We start from the raw sequence: 585 nt of genomic DNA, 5'->3' as shown, positions 1-585 counted from the left end.
ATGAAACCGAATGGGCGTATGAATTTGGGGTTTAGGGTTTAGGGTTTAGGGTTTAGGGTTTAGGGTTTAGGGTTTAGGGTTTGTGTGTATGTACAGGTGCATCATCATCATCATCAGTAGAACCAAAAGAAAATAAAATAAATAAAATAAAAAAAGAAAATATAAGTTATATACAAAACCCTTTTTTTCGTGTTGTGGTTATGGAGACAGCCGAAATTTTATTAACTTTGGCGAGACACGATGACTGCTGGGCTAAACAAAAAGAACAAGTAAACCCTAAACCCTAAACCCTAAACCCTAAACCCTAAACCCTGGATTATGTTATGTGTTTTTTCGTGTGTTTATAAAATATTCTGGTGGTTTGGATTGATGCTTAGTTTGTTTGTTGATGGTGTTTGGGGTTATTAGGGTTTACAACTACTATGTATCAGAGATTTAGGGTTTAGGGTTTAGGGTTTAGGGTTTAGGGTTTAGGGTTTAGGGTTTAGTGGGTTGCTGCAGGACACAGCGGGGTGTATGATGGGCCTCTACGTGTTTAAGGGAAAGAATATATCTCAGGAGGCGTTGGTGCAGCAGACAGACTTC

General features: G+C 38.6%; 1 protein-coding gene across 1 annotated transcript in view; it reads left to right on the top strand.

Moving 5' to 3' along the window:
- Positions 1-200: 200 nt before the first annotated feature.
- Positions 201-585, top strand: part of EMH_0021440 (protein phosphatase 2C, putative) — a gene marked incomplete at both ends in the record, with an annotated part of 9025 nt that continues 8640 nt past the window's right edge. Inside the window, 2 exons of the mRNA XM_013501769.1 lie at positions 201-269; positions 502-585. Of these exons, the coding sequence (XP_013357223.1) occupies positions 201-269; positions 502-585 (153 nt within the window). The remainder of the gene's footprint in view (positions 270-501) is intronic.

This window comes from Eimeria mitis, genomic scaffold (assembly GCF_000499745.2).
Source record: "Eimeria mitis Houghton genomic scaffold, Emh_scaff752, whole genome shotgun sequence".
In the NCBI taxonomy this organism is placed as follows: Eukaryota; Apicomplexa; class Conoidasida; order Eucoccidiorida; family Eimeriidae; genus Eimeria; species Eimeria mitis.
Note: the sequence above shows the minus strand (reverse complement) of the source record. Positions and strands in the feature narration are given on the sequence as shown.